Source organism: Malaya genurostris, chromosome 2 (genome assembly GCF_030247185.1).
Source record: "Malaya genurostris strain Urasoe2022 chromosome 2, Malgen_1.1, whole genome shotgun sequence".
NCBI lineage: Eukaryota > Metazoa > Arthropoda > Insecta > Diptera > Culicidae > Malaya > Malaya genurostris.
The window spans coordinates 204,819,909-204,838,963 of record NC_080571.1 but is presented as its reverse complement, the minus strand read 5'-3'; the positions used below and the strand labels follow the sequence as shown (position 1 = coordinate 204,838,963).

The following is a 19,055-nucleotide window of genomic DNA, read 5'->3' as shown; positions in this document are numbered from 1 at the left end:
CGAGAAAGGCGTCATTCTTTTATAATCATTGATACCAAACATTATAGAAAACTTCAATTTTGAATTATTTGTGATTATGTCATACAACTGAAAATGTCATCCTAAATTGCTGAACATATTTCCGATGACATGTATAAAAAATTATGTTGATACAACAAGAGATATCCACGATCAAAAACTTATCACTCTCTCAGAGGGTAAATTTTGAAAAGGCGCTCCATAATAAAGTAAGTCGTATTCACGACAAAATACCAAGATGGTGAATTGCTCTTATTTTACAGTAATTTGATTCAAATTCTAGATTAATTTTGTACTAACTTTCACAGTACCACATTAATATTTATTTCTACGTGCATCCAGTTTACCGTGTACACCTTTTTACAGGAACACAATTGACACCATACTGAATTGACTCAGCGTCATCCAGCTAACTGACGTCTGTCTCACATCACATGAGAGCATGTTTACAAAGTCAATCCATGGATCGAAATAATTATTGGTTTAGAAGACATCTAAGTTGTCCGGACTAGGTCCGGTCTCCCCAAATCCAACGAAAAACACACTCACTACGAATGATTAAAGAATACGTTCTCCGTATCGTAATATCAAACATATTTCCCAATAATTTGTGGATAATCGCATTACGACAAACAAAAACTATGTGATTTTCTTTTGTTTGACTTTATCTGATTCAAATAAAGCTGTACCAAATACAAGTCATTTGTATTTGCCGTTGTACATTTGGGTAATGAATCAGTAGTAATGGTAGCAGTCGCGTAGCGCTCCACTGACTTGAATCAGAGCAAACCATGAGTAAATATTTCACGGGACCATGACTCCCAATAGCAAGCAATTGTATCGACTAGTATTTTTATTTCATATATGTATTCCTTCATCGTCTAGTAAGTTCCGAAGAGGACTTACCCTGGCATCACAAACTCAAGCTCTATTGTTTTGGTTTTTTCATTCTTGCAGAATCGATTTTCGTCCCGAGAAGGGTGTCTACGATTTGCACATCACCAACACATCCTACGGCCGCGATAATGGTCGCTTCGAATGCCGTATCAAGGCTAGCGGAACCGGTGCCGACGTACATCAGGAATACTACAACCTAACAGTGCTGACGCCGCCACAACCGCCTCTGGTGGCCCCCGGAACGGTAGCCGTTGCGACGGAAGACAAAAAGTTGGACCTGACCTGCAGCAGCATAGGAGGCTCTCCGGATCCGACAATAATGTTAGTGCATTTTCATTGTAGTTTCGAAAAACATCGTTCTGACCATGTAATGGTCCTACCATTCCGCTTTCTTCCGTACAGGTGGTACCGAGTTGGATCCAACACACCGCTTCAAGCTCCAATCAACCGAGGTGGCTCGAAGGATCTACAAACGACGAGTACCCTGTCGGTATTGCCCCGTCGAGAAGACGATGCGGCCAAATACCGTTGCGTTGTGTGGAACCGGGCTATGCCCGAAGGACACCGGCTGGAAACGATTGTCACGCTGTCCGTTAACTGTAAGTACTTTCACAAATACATCTTCAATCTCCCCCGTAATAAAATTGTTTATTCTGCACCAACCAAAAAGAACCGCTCATATTTAAATGTCTACACTTGAATAAGTTTTTTTTATTTATTTCCTTATTCAGAGCAAAGTGAATGGGTTACGGTCAACTCTCACAGGAAATGGGAGCAGGATTAAAATATTTCCCAAATTTACAACTTTGCAGCTGTTATCAAAAAATAAGATCCCCCCTTTAAACGCAGCAATGAAATTTACTCAACTGATGCCACCTTTCGGACACGATGCGATTATAAAGTGCTCATCGTTTCACACCTTTTCCCTGGCCACGGCCAACCCATTAAAATAAACCATTTTCCACCCATGAACAAGATGCTCATAAACCTCGCCAAGCACTTCTTATAAATTATCTCAGCCGTATACAAGAAAGCCAAGGAATCCTCGCCCGTTTGTGTCATCCTTTCGTCGGCTCGTGTTCGGAGACCATTCCGCGCGCATTTCTCTGTTTGCTTTAGTCCTTCAATTGCTTGCCGTAGCACTCGGAAAATCGCTTACCCGCTTCGTCTGTATCTTCTTTTTTTCTCTCTCTCTCTCTTCATCTGCTGAATAAAAAGTACGCTTAAAGAAATCCGGAGGGCATCGTTTATTACTTCGTTTGGCATTTTTATATTAAAATGGCGAATCAGATGAAAGGCATAACTTTTCCGGATCCGGGCGCACCGCCGCACTGCTCCCATACAATAATCCGCATTAGAATAGCCCACCGTCCGAGGGAGGGGCCGGGGAGAGTAAACTTTGCCCAGCTCACGGTCAGTCAGTTCCGGCCAGATATGGGACCCTCCAGAGCAAACAGGCGAATAGTAATGAAAATGTTTTCTTGCCCAATACCACCAACTCCCCGTCCGTGGCCACTCTAAGCCCGGCGATGTTTAATGATATCATGTTCGAAAGTTAGCTATTTGTTTCCCGGGAGTTGACACACGAACCGTAGACAGTAGATTGATATTTTGCTGTTGCTGTAGTTAAACCTGGTGTGGTTTTGTGTTAGTCCCTGAATTAATCATTGAATAATTGGATTCCCGTATTGCTTCATTGGTTTTGGGAAAGTTATAGCAAAGAGGTGCCATATGAAGTATGCTGCGGCGACTGATTGGGTCGAAAGATTGAACATATTTTGATTAGTTGGAAGCAAAACACGAACGGTATTCTAGGTTCCAGCCGTGTTCGAAGTTGTGCTGAGGAAGACGGACTAAAACACATCAGTCTAATGGATCAGCATTCGAATTCGATTTGTTGGTAGAGTTTGCTTTATTGCAAGGATGATTTTCATTATAGCAAATATTCTACTCGCCTCTTCTTTCGATGTGAGAACGCTTGCTTACCTAATTCCATCTAATCCCGTGTTCTATTACTGGCTGATACTGGAGATTACATCCGATGTTGGCTGGCAATAAAATGGCAAGACATAAATTACGCAGAATTGGATGCTGGTGGATTGTATAGTTTTCTCTGTAGACCATGACCAAGATACGATTATCAGAAATGGAAATCGTTTGTTAGTAGCGTGTCAGAGAAAAAAAAACTGCGTGTATCCATTTTATTTAAGTATTCGAAAGAAATCCTTTTAGTTTTCAGTTTCCAAAACGGTTATTTTTGGCACCATGCTTTGGAAAAAAAAGTTATTGAAAAACGCTACGAAATCGGTCGATTTTTTTATTTGTTCGCCATGAACTAGACAAAACTTTTCACGAGAATATTTCCTACTACTTCGAAATCCACTATGTAGAAGAGTGATAAGTTTATGAACACGCATATCTCGAGTTCTACGAAACATAGCGACGCCATTCTCTCTCCTTGCAGTCAGAAATATTATTAGCAGGTTATGATTAAATTTTTAACAGTACCCAGAAACCGTTCAAGTAGTCAGATGAATATCAGTCTCACTGTTTCAATGGATGAATAAAAATGAGAGCCAGCTGAGGTAAAATGTTGGTGGCTCTGTAATCATGGCACAACTAGAACCCTTCATCCATACCAAGTGAGTGAAAACTTTATCCAATTATTCGCAACGTTATTCGATAGTTCCGACGCATTCTAGGAGAAAGAACCGCTAAGGGGGCAATTATTTTCAACGATATTCTGCAGGAGAAGCTCAGAATGCACTAGACGTTTTTACACATTGGTGAAAATGTGAGCAATTCGGTTCTTTCAGGTACCAAAAATCGATCCCAACAACTCCTGTGTGTGAAGTTCTGCCACGCTTAAAATTCTATTATCGCGCGTTTGTCAGACACCAATGAAAGAATCAATTTTTAAAATATGCTTCGTGCGCAAATGTTTTCAATGATATTTAACGGCAGATGCCTCGCATCCAAGGAAAATGTATTCAACGAAGTTCAAATCACAGCTTCGGTTCTTATACGAACCAAAAATCGACCCCTAAATGGTACATGATCAATTAAGTAGTTCTGAGTTCTGATTGTTGCAATTTTGCTCTTGGTAATGTAATTTTCACTGGCGGTTAACAAAGATTACGGTACAACAAGATAGCGACAAAATGCCGCAAAGATAGCGAAACTACCATTCGCATCGATTTAACCCCTTCGTGACCGCAAACCAGATTTTTTTTAATTGACCGTTAAATGACAATGTTTTTTAAATTATACAATGACACTTTGTCTTCAAAACCTTGTGCTTCACTTGAAACATCATCAATAATAACTATAATAATAAATTGCTATAAAAAGTTGTAAATCGTCTACTGTAAAAATTCAGTCTGTTTGTTGATTTTTTTGAGTGAACAAACAAATAATCCTTCAAGGGGGGAGTAGGGTATAAATGATGACAAAAATCACCATTTTTGCGATTTTTTTCAGAACTATCGTTCAACAAAATAAACTCAAACATTTTACATAATACAAAGCATCATTCGAACAACACTTTGTAATTTTTTTTGTTAAAAAATACTGGGAAATAAGTCGGTGAAGAAGCATTTCTGAGAACGCTTCTTGAACACCATGATTTGCGGTGTCCACTGTATCTCAGCGCAGACTAATCAGAAGTCAACAAATCAAAGCAGCATAGTTAGAGTAGAAATTTTCTAGACCCCAACGTTTCTGTTTGATTTTTTATTAAATTTTTTTTCAATTTTTGGTGGATGTTCAAAGTGAAAACTACGATTTTTCACGAATAACGCCATTTTGTAGCTGTAAAACCTTCCCAAAGTAACAAACAACGAAAAGGAAAACATTGGGGTCTGGTTTTTTATTTGTAGTTAGTGTGTGCAAAATTTGAACAAAATTGGTGCAGTAGTTTTTGAATGACGATGGACACGCACTTTTGAAACCTGCTTTTGAGAAAAACACGTTTAAAATTTTTTGTCTATAAAATCAATGGAAACAATTTATGACTTCAGGGAGCCCGTAGGGTCTAACATTTTCAAAAAATCATACTTTTTCTTGTATAAATTATTATAATGAAAAATTCCAAGAACATTTTGTCAAGTTTTGAAGTCAATCGAAGTAGAAATCTTTGGTCTGAGCGCCGAGCTCTTGCTTCTTCGCAGAATGAGATAGCCATAACTTCCAGAGTTTCGTTCAAATAGTCTTGAAAATTTCACAGAATATTCTTGAAATGTTTTACTATAAGGAAATATAAAGAAAATAATAAATATTTTTTAAAAAGTGTTGAACCCTACCCGCCCCTTAATCCACCGGACTATTTATTTCTCTATTTGCTCTAATGCTTGATATAAAAATGTTGTAAACTTCAGTACAACAGACACCGATGGAGTCAAAACAACTGTCCAACTCCTGGCAGAGACGCCAGATAAAATTCTCACGTCTGCATACTAGAAATCCTCCAATGCAAGTATTAAATTTTATAAGTATTGCGAGAAAAAATAAAATGAAATGATCAACGCATTTTTAGAAATCTGTAAATTGGACTATTATAAATAAAAGTTTCAAAACCCTTTGAAAAGTTTGCAAAATTACACAGTCTGCCTACAAAAGAAATCGGCAAATTTACGTGTAAATCTGCAACCTGGCACCTGTGATTCTGACGCTCACTATTTCGGTATTCTGCGGCGATTCCGTCTGTTTTATTCGTATTCACACCACTCGCATGTGTGTGTAATATTACCCATTTACATTTTAATCAGTGCCATCTTGAAAAAGACTGATGAAAACGACTCGACAATTGCGTATCAAGTAATGAGCATCACAAACAAACGTGTTTTAACCATAATTCTTCTCATTTTTATTGCTGGTTCGTTTTGTCGTCTAACGTCTAACACTTCGGGGCTTTGGTCAATTTTCCTTATAAATTAATCTTTACGCAACCCTGACACCGGAGAGATTGATGCCCCTGAATTACGTTGTGAAGTAAATTTTCGGACACCAAATAGAGCACTACGAAATGCAACTCTTCTGCAGAACAGATTCCACAGGACTCTTTTCGGGTAGACTAGACGCTTGTATTTGAACGTCCACTGCTAGTCGCTTTGCTAGTAAAATTAGGCAATGTGTCATTATGTTTTGACAATGTTTACTATAGTTATTTTTCATGTTCATTCATTCAGTATGTATTTAGCCGATCTAAGATTCGAATACTTGTAGTGCTTTTGTTCAAGTATTTGTTTTAAAAGATGGTATCTTTACGCCCGTATGAGAATGACAAACAGGATTCAACTCAAATTGGCTTTTTCCCACCCGTTAATTCGATGGACATAACCAGAAATAAATAAATAAATAAATTACCCATCGTCTTTTTAGCAGCAACAAATGAAACACTAATTTGAAAAAGACTTGTGCATAATTTATTACTGAAATTTCATTCATCAATCAACTTTTCAAGTTTGTATTAAATAGGCAAGGATCGAAGTCATGAACATCATTTTAAGCAGCCCGTTTTGCATTTCTCATATAGAAAGGTTGTAATCACAAAAATGGCTGAAAACCTCTTAAAGCCTTCTCACATCATTCAAATTTACATAAATATTACAGTGATGTTCCTAAATATAATTTCATTGATACTGGAATAAAAAGAGAAGCTTTTTTGACCAGTTCAAAGAACCTAAGTTTTCTATACACCTCACTCTGTAACTCCGGAACTGAAAGTCGGATCCGTATTAAATTCAAATGCAACATATGTGACCATAAAAGCAATTTTTTTTATTTTTCATTTTCATTTCAAAATAAGCTCATCCAACTCTGATAAAATGAAGCGATCTCCGTACTGGAGATTTTGACCACTATTTTGATTCTCGAATCGGAAAACGAAAACCGGTATAGCCAAAATCGGTTTGTTTGGCCATCAACTAACTAATGTTTTACACAATTTCAGTTTTTTTTCGTTCTCTGCATTAAAACTGCAAATAGCGAACAAATCGGTTGAGTCGTTTCACGATAAATCGAAGTAAGCTCCACTGACAAGTTTTCAATCTTTGTTTCCGATAATTCAAGAACCGGGAATCGCTATTGCCGAAATAAGTGTGTTTGGTTTTCATCTATCAAGCTCTACAAATTAAAATATTTTAGTAATCAACTAGCGGACCCCTGCACACTTCGTAGCGCAATAATATTAGATGTAGAAAATCAAAACTACTTATAAATTTTAATGAGTATTGAAGAAAAATATCATTATAATGCTCTATGATAGTAGCCCCAACCTTTTTGTGTCGCAGACAACAGGACAACATATATACGAGGTCTGTTCAAAAAGTTCCCGGAATTTTTTAATTGCGCGCGTCAGGAGAGTCCGGTGGTCAAAATTTTTTTTTATTGTGTTGGTACATATGTCCCTAATGTATGGTGAAATTTTCAGCTGTATTCATTGTTTACATTCTGTCTTGTAGCGGCTGGTGTAGACGTGTTTTTTGAGCTCGGCGATTTTTGTTAGTTTAAACAATGGAAGAATTGAAGAGTCAAAGAATTTGTATTAAATTTTGCGTGAAAATGAAATAAAGTGTAACCAAGTGTGCGAAATGTTACAGAGAGCCTACGGTGAGTCTGCTATGAAAAAAACAAGTGTTTACGAGTGGTATAAGCGTTTCCAAGATGGCCGCGAAAACGTTAAAGACGACGAACGCTCCGGTCGACCCAGCACGTCAATAATCGATGAAAATGGGGGAAAAGTGGAAAAAATGATTATGGATGATCGCCGAATCACTATTAGAGAAGTTGCTGATGAAGTTGGCATATCAGTTGGCTCATGCCATCATATTTTTTCAAAAGTTTTGGACATGAAACGAGTGGCAGCAAAATTCATCGTTGCTTATTCGTGATTTTTTGGCTAAAACAAGACTTTAATCATGCCCCAATCTCCTTATTCACCAGATATCGCTCCGTGTGATTTTTTCCTGTTCCCAAAGTTGAAGAGACCCATGAAAAGACAGCGTTTTTCATCGATTGAAGAGATAAAGGCAGAATCGCTGAGAGTGCTACAGAGCATTACAAAAAGTGGCTATCAGGGGTGTTTCGAAGACTGGAAAAAACGCTGGCATAAGTGTATTATATCTAGGGGGATTACTTTTAAGGGGACCATATAGATGTAGACGAATAAATAAATATTTTTTTTTAGAAAAATGAGAATTCCGGGTACTTTTTGAACAGACCTCGTAAAACCGATGGTTTGCGGAAACGCAGACAGGCAGCGTACAATTTACCATCCGAAAAAAACTCTAAAATCACGCTGCAAACTCATAACGATTATTGACAGTAATAGAAAAGTTAAACGGATGAGAAAATGACGTTCAAATTGAAATGACATTGGAGTTGGCATCTTTGGAATGCGTGAAATGAAAACTTTTTCTTATTCTAATTTGCCATTCAAAATTGTTGTCTCGACAACATTTGCGAATAACTTTTAACTTTTTTCTGTACTTGTTCCTTTATTATCTGCACTTTATTTTGTACTTTGTGTGCTTGTTTCTGTAATTTGTGTGTTTGTTCCTGTACTTTCTGTGCTTGTTTCAAAATTTGTTCCTGTACTTTCTGTACCTGCTCCAGTATTTTCTGTATTTGGTCCTTTAACTTCTGTACTTATATCTGTACCATCTGCACATTCTGTACCTTCTTCTGCACTCTATGCAATAGTGCTAGTACTTCCTATACTTGTTTCCCTCATTTCTGTACTTGGTTTTGTACTTTCAGCACTTGTTACTGTACCTTCTTTATTTTTTCCTGAACTTAGCTTCTGTACTTGTTCCTTTTATTTCTGTACCTGTAGATGTCCCAGAGAACTTCTCACAGTTCAAAAATTATCTTTGGGTGGAAATTATTTCGAATACACTTAAATTAGAATAATCGAACGACCCTCATGATTGCTCGAGATTAGTGAAGTAGAATGGTAAAGTGTTTTGTAAAAATTAATCATCTGACAATTGTTTTCGATTCGATCTCAAAATTTTTCCCCAAATCAGGTACACACGTACACTTCGCACTTTAAAGCAGTTTTTTCCTGCTCTTAAAAGTCTCAAATGATTCAAGCAAAATACAACAACATCAGTTTGACGGTTTATGAGCAAGAGAGTGAACCATTCGAATAGGTAAAACATGTCGATGAGTTCTCGGTTCAATCGATGTAATTTAAAAACAAGAGCAAACGGGATGGTTTGAGTACATTGGACGAAACTGTTCATAGTTACTCAAATGCAAATAATTTGAAATTTCGAAATACTCTAGGCTGATATAATTCAAGCTCTACAAATTAAAATATTTGTAGAAACCGCTACTTCTTACATTGCCACCGGAAGTCGAAACGGATTGAAATTCAGGATTTTTTACGACATCCTAATCCTAATAAGTTTGTGAAATTCAGTTCCGGGTTACATTCATACATACACACATACGGTTCACAAGCCGGTTTTCCCAGTGAAGACAACATGATCACCAAAAATTCATTTCAAGTCGAATGTTTTTCAAACTCTCAGGAAACATATTGCTACGCTTTTGCAAAGCTGACTTATTCAACTTTCTCTTCTAGGCTATATCCCTGCACCTTGAATGTAACACTACTCATCAAACCATGTACAAAACTTCTGCCAACTTTCTAGTACATTTTCATGCACTTTTACTTCAAATTCTCGTCGTTATTGAAAACCTTCCCTATTTCCCGAAGCTTGTTCTTCACAATCGCTTCGAATTTTTCTGTTGGGCGAAGTTCAACATTTTTGGCTTCGTACCACTCCATAACCGATTTCGTTTAATGGCATGATGCCGAAAATGTAAGGAAAGGCAACAAGCGCTTCTGCAGGCGTTCTTATTTTTATTTTTTTATTCAATATTATAATATAATTTTTAGGCACACTGCTTAAGCTCTAAGATGCCAAGGGTATTTACTAATCTTAATTACGACTAACTTAACACTAGAATAGTATCATTATGTAATGTAGCGGTAGCGGATTCTCGAGAAGCGATCGGTAGTGGCCGGTGAATTGAATATTGCATGAGGGTCTTCCATATGCCGTTGGCGAAGATCCATGTTGACCGCATCCTTCGGTCCGTGTGGGTCCGCGGGAAACACCCCCAGGCTACGAAGGCCCGGCGGGTGGCCCGCATGCTGGTTTTCGACTGGGGCGGCCTTCCGTGGACGATGATGGTGATGTTACGAAAGAGAATGAAAAAAAAAAGTAAATATTGTGGAAACGGGGTAAAAAGGGGATGTGGGAACAAAATGTTTGAAAACGATAAAGATCTAATTAGTTCCCATCGAGATGGTGAAGAGACAGGGAAGGGGTTACGAAAAAGTTAGTGACAAAAAAAGATCTTGTTAGTTCCAATGAAGATGGTGGACAGGGACGGGGATCGAGAGAATCGGGCGGATGTTAGTGTCGAACCTGTAGGTGGAGTTTATACTTTCTGAGCGAGGGATAACACATTACACTTGTATATCAATGTGTTTAAGGTACTGGTATATGAGAAGCATATATAAACTATCCCGACTCGCCAACACATCCCGAACCGGAACCTCAGGCGGTCTACCTCGGGCCCTAAGGGATTCCAGTAGCTTCGACCTGGCGTCACGATACTCTACGCACGACCACACGACATGCTCGATGTCCTGATAACCGTCACCACAAGCGCAGAGACCGCTCTCCACGATTCCAATACGCCGGAGATGCGCGTTGAATGTGTAATGGTTTGACATGAGCCGAGACATCACACGAATGAAGTCACGACTCACGTTCATCCCCCTGAACCAAGGTTTCGTCGATACCCTAGGGATAATGGAATGTAGCCATCGTCCCAGTTCGCCATTGCTCCATGAAGTTTGCCAACTTTCGAGAGTTTTCTGACGAGAGATACTGAAAAATTCATTGAAGCAGATTGGTCTTTCATAAATATCACCTTCTAATGCGCCCACCTTAGCCAATGAGTCCGCCTTTTCATTGCCCGGAATGGAACAATGCGAAGGGACCCAGACTAACGATATTGAATAAGACCGTTCAGATAAAGTTCTCAAATGTTCCCGTATTTTCCCCAGGAAATATGGGGGATACTTTCCTGGCTTCATTGCCCGGAGAGCTTCTATTGAACTTAGACTGTCCGTGACAATGAAGTAATGGTCTTTGGGCAAGGTTTCAATGATCTCGAGGGTGTATTGAATAGCAGCTAATTCTGCGACGTAAACTGAAGCCGGATCATTGAGTTTGTGAGAAGCGGTGATGTTTTGATTGAAGATGCCGAAGCCTGTGGACCTGTTGATGTTTGAACCGTCAGTGTAAAACACCTTTTCACAGTTGACTGTTCTAAATTTATTATAAAAAATATTTGGGGCCACTTGAGGGCGCACGTGATCCGGGATTCCACGAATTTCTTCTCTCATGGATGTGTCGAAAAACACAGTAGAATCAGAAGTATCCAAGAAATGAGCACGATTGGAAACAAACGAAGAAGGAGCCATGTAATCAAAATACAAGGACATAAAACGGGTCTGAGAATTGAGCTCGACAAGCCTTTCGAAGTTTTCAATCACCATCGGATTCAAGATGTCGCATCGGATTAGCAATCGATATGAGAGATCCCAGAATCGGTTTTTCAACGGTAAGACGCCCGCGAGCACTTCGAGACTCATCGTATGAGTCGACTGCATGCAACCTAAGGCAATACGCAAACAACGATACTGAATTCTTTCCAGTTTAATGTAATGGGTGTTCGCGGCGGATCGGAAGCAGAAGCATTCATATTCCATTACAAACAATATCGTTGTTTGGTACAGCCTGATCAGATCTCCTGGGTGGGCACCCCACCATGATCCGGTTATTGTACGAAGAAAATTGATTCTCTGTTGGCATTTTTGTTTCAGATACCTAATGTGACATCCCCAGGTGCCTTTGGAGTCGAACCAGACCCCGAGATATTTAAATGTGAAGACCTGAGCTATGGTTTCACCCCCTAGCTGAAGCTGTAATTGTGCTGGTTCTCGCTTCCTTGAAAATACAACCAGCTCAGTTTTCTCCGTAGAGTACTCGATACCCATTTGAAGAGCCCATGTCGACAAGTTGTCGAGGGTATCTTGCAATGGTCCTTGGAGATCGGCAGCTTTGGGTCCTATAATAGACACAACGCTGTCGTCGGCAAGTTGTCTTAGCGTGCAAGATGTGTTGATACATTCATCAATGTTGTTCACGTAAAAGTTGTATAAAAGGGGGCTTAAGCATGAGCCCTGAGGAAGACCCATGTAACTGAATCGTATTGTCGACAAATCACCATGCGCGAAATACATGTATTTCTCGGACAACAGATTATACAAAAAGTTATTCAAAATTGGTGAAAGACCATGCTGATGCAACTTCTCAGATAGGATGTTTATGGAAACTGAATCAAAAGCCCCCTTGATGTCTAGGAAAACTGACGCCATTTGTTCTTTACGAGCAAATGCCATTTGAATTTCGGTTGAGAGCAACGCAAGACAATCGTTCGTTCCTTTGCCCCTGCGGAAGCCGAATTGTGTATCTGAAAGTAAGCCATTAGTCTCGACCCAATTGTCTAGACGAAACAGAATCATTTTTTCGAACAATTTCCGGATACAGGAAAGCATAGCAATCGGCCGATACGAATTGTGATCGGAGGCTGGTTTCCCTGGTTTTTGAATGGCGATAACTCTTACTTGTCTCCAGTCATGTGGGACAATATTATCCTCAAGAAGCCTATTGAATAAATTCAATAAGCGCCTTTTAGGCAGAGTCAGGCAAATTTTTCAACAAGTTGAATTTGATTTTGTCTAACCCCGGAGATTTATTGTTACACGATAAGAGCGCAAGTGAGAACTCGACCATCGAAAAAGGTGTTTCGTTTCTGTTTGATGAAGCGACGCGCATGATTGTCTGTTCCGGAACAGAGTCAGGACATACTTTTTTAGCGAAATCGAATATCCAGCGGTTAGAATATTCCTCGCTTTCGTTTGTGGTGTTTTTGTTGCGCATTCGTCGGGCTGTGTTCCAAAGAGTGCTCATTGATGTTTCTCTCGATAATCCGTCTACGAATCGACGCCAATAACCGCTTTTCTTCGCTTTAATCAAGCTTTTCATTTTAGCGTCTAATGCCGCGTAGTTTCTAAAATTATCAGGTGTTCCGTTTTTCCTAAACTCGACAAATGATGAAGTTCTCTCCGCGTTTAATTCTGAGCACTCTTTGTCCCACCACGGGTTGGGGGGACGGATGTTAGTTTTCGCGCCGGGTACACGTTTCGTCTGAGCTTGAGTCGCGGTGTCGAGAATCAAGCCAGCCAAAAACGTGCGATGTCGAGCAAAGGGATAAGTCTAGCGCACTTGGTCTTGCTGGTGGTGCAGGAATTCGTGTCATTTCTCCCGTATTTAAGATTGTCATATTGAAGTTGTCGCAGATATCATGGATCATAGTTGATCTGTTATCGTCGTGAAGACAGACCCATCCCGTACCGTGTGAGTTAAAGTCTCCTAAAACCAACGTCGGTGCGGGAAGAAGCTCTATGATATCATTGAGCCGCCGATGCCCAACCAAGGCTCTTGGGGGTATGTAGATGGAAGCAATGCAAAGATCCTTGCCTTTGATTGTAACATGACATGCGACAACTTCAATACCTGGTATCGAGGGGAGGTTAATGCGATAGAAAGAATAGCACTTTTTGATCTCCAAAAGTACTCCTCCATAGGAATCATCTCGATCCAGACGAATAATGTTAAAATCGTGGAAGTTTAAGGGTATTTCAGAAGTTAGCCAAGTTTCGCACAATGCAAATGCGTCACATTTCAGATTATTTACTAGAAATTTGAAAGGATCTATTTTTGGGATGATACTTCTACAATTCCACTGTATAACAGTGATTGTATCCGTGACCTCGGTGGGTGTCTTAGCCATCGAAGGATACGATCGCTGAAAGAAGGGGCCATTTTGCAGTCAACTGCTTCAAGAATGTTTTAACTGTAGGAATAAAATCCATTATCAGGCTTTTAAGAGGTTCAGAAATGTTGAAAGTAGACATGATCCAGTCCACAATATCAGAGAATTTAACAAACCCAGTATTTGGTAAATTTTCTGACTGATTTTTAGCGACTTTCGGGGGTTTTGAAGTCCCAGGAAGTGATGGAAATTCTTGCTCGGAATTTAATTTTCCCAGGCCTGGAGCTTTTTTCTCTGGTTTTTTGCCATCACTACCAGTTGTTGTAATTTTTCGAAACCCATCAGAGGACATCTTCGAACCCTTACTAGGGAGCTTTTGAGAAGATTTATTTCTTCTCTTTCTAATTGATGAGCTATGAGGGACAGCCGAAGATGTACCTTCGAGGGCGTCATCATATTCGCTCTCGTCAGTTGACAAGTAAGCGTAAGGATTTTCGGTAGGTGGCGTAGCACATTTCAACATTTCCGCAAAAGAGCGTTTGGAATGTTGCTTGAGTGAACGCTTCATTTTATCCTTACGCAATTTGTACACGGGACGATCAGAGAGGTCATGCGGCCCCTCCTTACAGTAGACACACTTTTCATTGTCTCCACTGCAGGAGTTATCCGCATGACTCCCTCCACACTTTATACACCGGGATTTATTGCAACAATGGGATGCTGTATGTCCCAATTGTTTGCAATTGGTGCAGTTCATGACCCGCGGCACAAAAAGACGAACAGGTAAACGGACTCGGTCCAGGAGGACGTAATTAGGCAAAGCCGAGCCAGCGAAAGTCACCCGATACGAGTCTGATGGGATATAGGACTTAGTCCCATCCTCAGCGGTCGATACTGAACGCAATTGCTTGCAGTCCAGTATCTTAACGTTCTTGAGTAGGGGGTTTTTAAAACCGCCTGCCCCATGCTTAAGAACGTCCTCGCAAGTCAGACTCGGATCGGTGATCACGCCGTCTATCTCGACTTCGCTAGCTGGTACGTATACGCGATACTCCCGCGTGAAATGCTCACTTTGAACGATCTCATTAGCCTGTTTTGCACTGGCTAACAAGACCCTAAGCTTGTCCGGGCGTACTTTCTCAATTTTTTGTACAGTATTGTATCGCGAAGACAGGTCTTTAGAAAGTCTTAGAAGGTTCAATTTTTTACCGTTGGCTTTGGTCCGGATGTAAACCGCATACGGTCCGGCCGGGAGTGCAAGCCCATCGGGATAGCTTCTAATGCGAGATTTATTGCCATCAGAAGCATCCATTTGATCATCTAGGGGAAGGTCAGGCAGTTCTGTGCCTTTTGTCATGGCACGGAAATGTGTCCGTGCGGGTAAATATTAGGGGGCAATAAAAATCTAATGGTACTGAACAACAGGGAAAAGATAAAAAAATACTTAGCTTTAACTCTCGAAGGGTGATCGGCCGACAAGGCCCGGTTCTAGGCAACCGGTGAATATTCCAGTTCAATAAAGTGCAAAAAACCTCTTTGAGGAAAAAGCACTTTGTTTTTAGTCTCTCACTACACTGTCCAATGAAACGTTTCTCTTTTTATCACTATAAATATTTATCACTGTTTCTAATGTATATATGTAAACGATATACGCGCAGCGCCCAGCTGGCGCTGGCTAACGGTACCACACGCAGTGCTGCTTTACACAAGCTCACAGTCGGCCTTGAGAACGGATTAATTAGAACTATCACTCGACCGCACTGATGCAGACAATAGAATACGGAATGACCTTGATAACGAAATAAAACAATTCACCACGCGATTGGAGAAAGCAGAATTTACGTCCGATCGATCCGATAGTCACGACACGAATGATTCTTATTTTTATATTTGGTATCGATCGTTATGTACGTCTTTCTGAACGCCCGTACAGATCGTCTGCCACACCAAGTAGTTCTTGGAAAGTTGTCGACCTTCTTCTTTCGGATCATCCAGGTGGGACTTGCCGATGAAAAATTCCAGATCGGACATCTGCTTGGCCTCGTATATGGTATGGTTTCCTGGCGCAGGATTTGACCGCTATAGTCTGTTTATTGGTTCGGTTAGACGCCTTCATTACCTCGAGCCCGCTTCATAATATCCTGGAAGAATCAGATGCAAAAGTTGCCCTTATTGGTCACATCTCGAATCGAGCGATTTTACCTCACATAACACGGCCGAATTACCATTGTATAACCGGAACCGTAGCTGACAGCCATTTGAACTTCAAACCTGTTTAATTAACACATAGTATCATTAAAACGAACCTAAATTTGTTGTAATCGGTTCAACCATTCCGAGAAAATTGAGCGGAAAAAGTGCGTTCTGTCGGTTTCGTCACTGGAACCATTATAACTCCGAATCCAGAACTCACAGCCAGTTGTTCTTCGAATTAGATCAATGGCCTAATAGTAGCTTTAAAACGAGTCTAAGTTTGTTAAAATTCTCCGAAAAAATTGAGCAGTAGAAAAACAACGCGTTTTGTCGGTTACGTCACTTATGCCATCATATCTCCGGAATCGTCGCAGCCTTTTGTTCGTCAAATTTGATCAATGCCCTAATAGTAGCAGTCTAAGTCAAAATCAGTTCAGGCATCTTCGAGTAAATTGAACGGTAAAAAACTTGTTGAGAGGTGCACGTACATACGCACACAGACATTTTCCGATATCGTCGAGCTGAGTCGAATGGTATATAATAATAGGGGTCTCCGAGGTTAAAATTCGAGAATCGGGTTTTCCAACAATTCTATTACCTTTATACAGTGAGTGGCAAAAAGGTATTGCTCGAAAATGACGGACCGATTGAAGCGCCTACGATCGGTACGATGTCGTACTCAATCGATCTTATAATCTAGCCGACTGTTCGAACCGATGCGAGTCGACAAAATTCACCGTGCAGTGGCTTAAAAGCAGTAATAAGAAATGTTGCCATTCAGTTCGAAACCATTGACTATTGATTTTATATAATTGTGTGAAGCCGCTAATCCTTTTACGTCTATCGCACAGAAGGAAGTGGTCGAATTTTTTTAGTACAAGTCCAACTTGTCACTATAAAAATGTATCCATAAATTTTGAGAAGGCACTCCACAGTAGAGTAAGAGGTGTGCACATCAAAACAATCAACGCAGACTGAGTTTAAAATATTCCACTTATACGCGCTTCCGATAACGCCTTTCTGGGTCGTGATGAGTACAGTTCCAGAAAGCAATCGATTCAAAATCGTACAGTTCAGAAAGCAATCGATTCAAAAGATTGCGAATCGACAAAGAATACGATCCGTCAAAAATAATTAAAGAGAGTAGCCTAAAAGCAGTAATCAGAGGTGCTGCCATCTAGTTCGGAACCATATTTTTTTTCTACAGTTGCTTACTCCTTAGATACCCATAAATTGTTTTCAATATTGTGTCTGCTTGATGATTCTTCAAGTATACTCCTGACACCAATGTTACCAACAGCTAGCTTTCATAAACAGAGGAAAACGTCAATAAAAATACATCTCAGCCAGAGTAGACTCACCTCCTACCCCCCACCGGTAGCAATATCTTTCCAGAACAAGCAAACATATCTTGTAATTGGTTTTCGGAGCGACATATAAATTTTTATCTTTTCCTTAGCTTTGTATACACGTGCATTCATCATCCTTTGCTAATGCCATCATCAGATGAGTGTTTCCGAGAAAGCCACTTTAATATTCATTACCAATTTAATCGCAGTCTCTGTATCTCCACCTTTCCGTATTCTCTGCCAAGGACGCACAAACGTAGACTGACACAGTGTCTGGTGCCATTAGAAGCTGAATCCCGTGGAAAACTCAATTTTCGAGTGTGAAAAATAAACACATATCGGCAGCTTTCGACTGTTCGCTAAATCGATGCTTTCAAACTGCTTCCTCTCTCGTTCTTTCTTATCTCGGCTGTTACTATTCAACTGTTTACATTTTCTTTATACGTTTTATCGTTTATAAAATTTTAAGTCCCAATAAAATGTCTCCTTCGACGAAACTGACAAACATAGCCTTCCTTCCGAACCGCTATATAGTCATCATTGGTACTACCGCGTCACGTGATGCCAAACCACACACAGACACACAAACAAACTCTCTGTGAAACGAAAGCCACTCCCAACGTGCCCCCTGTGCCCATCCGAGCGGAAGCTTTATTGAAATTGAAATAGATGTGCCATATTTAATTTTACAGTTCATTTTTTCCTTGTTTCTTCCCAACTTTCCCACTGGATTCCCGGGTGATGGTTGTCCCATGATAAAAACGATCACGATGACGATAGCGGCAACGGGGGCGTCAGTACTTGTAGTATGATTTTCATGCGAAAAAAGCACTTCTCGATCAGCTATCAACTCCACCCAGTCAGTCAGCACTGTTGACATCTGTTGACAGGCGCCTGGCAAAATGGTTCGTACTCCCATCACGAGTCGTCTAATCCTTATTCAATCAGAGCATGTGGCCCCGTTCCAAGTTTTCCATTCGGCGAAAGTAAGTGAACGGAATTAAATGCTCCCAGAAAACCTTCTTCGTTTACTTCCGGCAACGGTTGGCGCAGGACCTATTGGTACCAGATTCCATGTGTATTTTTTTTCGTCATTTTTCGTTTCCCGCGAACGAATGTGAGCACATCTTTTCCGCGGGGGTTTCTCTTGTCGTCGCATCAGCAGGATATGATCTTCCGAGTGGAAAATGCGAAAAAGTGTCACTTTTTTTTTTGCTTCGCCAAGAAAGCTGCTCTTATTACGCCCTTCTGCCCACTTGTGAGACATGAAAGATTGCTTTTTGCACGTTTACTGACGGGTTGCGAGAAAAAAAATTGTCTCTACACGGCGAACCGGAGCGCTGTCGATAGAGGTTTACGCAGACAAGGAAGATTTGTTTGCTGCAAGTAAGGAATACACTAAAACTGTTCTTACTAGGTCCAAAACATCCTTTTCAGCTAATGGTAAATAGTTTCCAATAACGATATAAACCTGTATCCGGGACGAAAATGGCCACTTTTGTATACTCTTCGAAAGCTACAACTTCCAGTTATAAAACGCATTTGGTTTGAGGTATATAACCAAACTTATCAAGCGCAATCTCGAAATCGAAAAACTCAAAATAGATGGGGCTAAAATGGCCAGTCACATTTTGATGCAGGAAACAATTGCACATGACCAAATATTGTGTG

The 19,055-nt window shown here is 40.2% G+C and overlaps 1 protein-coding gene across 2 annotated transcripts in view; it reads left to right on the top strand.

The window, feature by feature from the left end:
- The window catches only part of LOC131427193 (hemicentin-2-like), a 927,120-nt gene that overhangs the window by 533,375 nt on the left and 374,690 nt on the right, over positions 1-19,055 (top strand). For both annotated transcript variants that reach the window (XM_058590172.1, XM_058590173.1), the window contains exons 3-4: positions 976-1,236; positions 1,318-1,514. In XM_058590172.1, the coding sequence (XP_058446155.1) occupies positions 976-1,236; positions 1,318-1,514 (458 nt within the window). The remainder of the gene's footprint in view (positions 1-975; positions 1,237-1,317; positions 1,515-19,055) is intronic.